Raw genomic sequence first — 2,611 nt, 5'->3', positions numbered from 1 at the left:
TTTCAAAACATAATAATTGAATTATATTTTATATCAATTTTATGAAATTTAATTTCAATTCTTTAAAGTTTATGTTTATTTACGGAAGAGAAAAAAAATATATACAATTCTACAAGTGCGGAGAAATAAATTTAGCCTTCTTTTCGCTATATTATTTTTAAAATTATAATTTATTATAATAACTATTATACTTCTATTTTTTAATTAATTTGATGAACAAAAGGAAAAATTATATATATATATATATATATATATATATATATATATATTTAATAATACAGTTTAACCCCGATTAAACCGTCAACAATATGAATTCCTCTCCATTAGAAATAGATCCAATACTGAAGTGGGGTAGGCTAAAAAATTGGCTAAAACAATAAAGAATAAAATTTTGGATAAAAATGGAATAAAGGTAAGTTATATATATATTTTTTAATAATTATATAAATTAATAATGAATTAAATTGAAAAATGTTAAAAAAAAATTATGAAAAAGATGATTTTTTTTTTTTTTTTTGGACAGGCTTCAGTACACACAACTTCATAGATGATAGATCCCAAGAAGTAGTTGAAGATTGAAAACCCTAATTAATCAAAACCAGAACAAGAAAGAAGAAGATGATGATAACTGCTACTACTAAAGACAACAATTGGTGAAGAAATACTAATGGAGTCTTATATGTACTGAATTTGATTCTTCTTCATCTTCTTCTTCAATCAGTTATCATATACTGAATTAAGTAATCAGATCGAAGATCATAATAAGAAAAAGAATAATCTCAAACCAAGACTCCAATTATATAAGGATGTACAATCAATCGGGGCAATAGATCTGAAGAGATGAACCTACCTAATTAATTAATATTGAGAAATAATCTGTTGTTGATCTTGTTCTTGTTCTTGCTGCAAAGCCGAGTTAGATTCTCTGACCACCGCCCAAGGATTGGTTAAGGGAGGAAGAAGCATAGATCTACAGAGCGGACATGTAACTTGTGCTTCATCCACCCACCGATCTAGACAATCTCTGTGAAACACATGTCTACAATTAGGCAGATCCCTAATTTCATCACTCTGTTGTACGCATTCCCAGCACACCACACATCCATTAGTTGTTGTATCCTGATTAGATTCCGGGTGAAGAAAATCGGCGTAGCGGATGATGGGCAGAGTGAGCTTGATGGCAGCGGTTACGATGTGGTTTGGGATTGGAGAGAGAGAAGGATAACCGTCGACCATGAAGATGTGACTGTGAGTGGTGATGGTGTTGATTGGATATTCGTAGGAGGCGGTGGTTGATGAGAAGAGTTCATCGGCGGTGTGCTTGAAGAGACGGAGATTGGGGAGTAAAGTTATGGCTTTTTGCTTGATTTCTCTGAACATACAGTATAATGTGACGGCGATTATGTACAGAATTGCTCTTGTGATCAATCTAATCTTTTCCGACCTGGATATCATCTCTTTTCTCTTCTCTTCTCTCGATGAAAGCTTCGGCAATCAGCAATGGAGGAGGAATAGAGGAGGAACAAGATGGGGGCTTTAGAATGGGGATACTCGTCCGTATTTATTGGATTAGATTGTAGGTAGAAGGAAACAAGATTCCAAAACATCCTAAATAAATATAATATTATTATTTATTTATTTATTTTCCCACTTTATACTCAATAATTATATTAAATCATCATTGAAAATTTTCTAATGCTTACACTTTTTAATAATTCACTAGTTTCGGATTCAATTTCAAGTTATTTTTATATTTGAAAATTATAAATGGTAATTAATTCTAATTCTTATATTTATAAAAATTTAATAAAAATAATTTAAATATTTATTATTAAAATATTGATTTGATACAAATTATTATAATAAATTAGAGATTAAGAATTTTTGTGATCAATTTTTATTAAGTAAAAAAAAGATTTTATAGATTAACTTACTAAATTAAAAAATATTTTTTTTAAGTTAAAAAAAACAAAATATTTAATATATATATATATATATTATAATTTAAGTTAATTATAAAATTAAAAAAAATATTAATTTGACATTTAAAATTTAAAAATAAAAAGCATCATAAACATATTAATTGTGTTGTAATGATAAAATAATAAAATAGTTTTGTCTAATAATATAATATAATATATATATATATATATTTATATATATATATATATATATTTGAAATACAATTTCTATATATAAAAAAAAAAGAATTTAGATTATAAAAATATTTTAAATTTGATTATAATTATAGTTATAATTTCTAATTTTAAGGATCTATCAAATTTAATAATTAAAATTAAACCTCTTGATTCCAATTCTATTTTTATGTTACTAAAACACCTAAATGTTCATCCAATTATTCCATAATTGTTTTTTATATTCATTAGAAAAGTTAGGCTCATTAATATTTCTTGATTTTTAAATTAAAATATAAAAACAAAATTTAATATAATAGAATTTATTTATTTTTCAAAATTAATCTGTATAAAATTCATATAATTATTTTTTTTATTTAATAAAGACTATGTTATAATTTAAAATATATATATATATTTATTTTTTTAACGAATATATATATATATATAAATTAATAATTCTTATTTTTTTTTAA

The 2,611-nt window shown here is 24.5% G+C and overlaps 1 protein-coding gene across 1 annotated transcript; it reads right to left on the bottom strand.

The window, feature by feature from the left end:
* Positions 1-685: 685 nt before the first annotated feature.
* On the bottom strand, positions 686-1,515 carry LOC124910325 (RING-H2 finger protein ATL70-like). The gene has a single exon (XM_047450957.1). It carries the CDS (start codon positions 1,453-1,455, stop codon positions 859-861), a length of 597 nt encoding a protein of 198 aa, XP_047306913.1. The 5' UTR covers positions 1,456-1,515; the 3' UTR covers positions 686-858.
* Between the last annotated feature and the right edge of the window lie 1,096 nt (positions 1,516-2,611).

The sequence above is a fragment of the Impatiens glandulifera genome, chromosome 7 (genome assembly GCF_907164915.1).
Source record: "Impatiens glandulifera chromosome 7, dImpGla2.1, whole genome shotgun sequence".
Taxonomy (NCBI): Eukaryota; Viridiplantae; Streptophyta; class Magnoliopsida; order Ericales; family Balsaminaceae; genus Impatiens; species Impatiens glandulifera.
The sequence above is the reverse complement of the archived record's forward strand: the minus strand, read 5'-3'. Positions and strand labels throughout refer to the sequence as shown.

Bases quoted from the DNA above. Each gene is read 5' to 3' on its own strand.
- LOC124910325 (XM_047450957.1), bottom strand. From the start codon at position 1,455: ATGATATCCAGGTCGGAAAAGATTAGATTGATCACAAGAGCAATTCTG.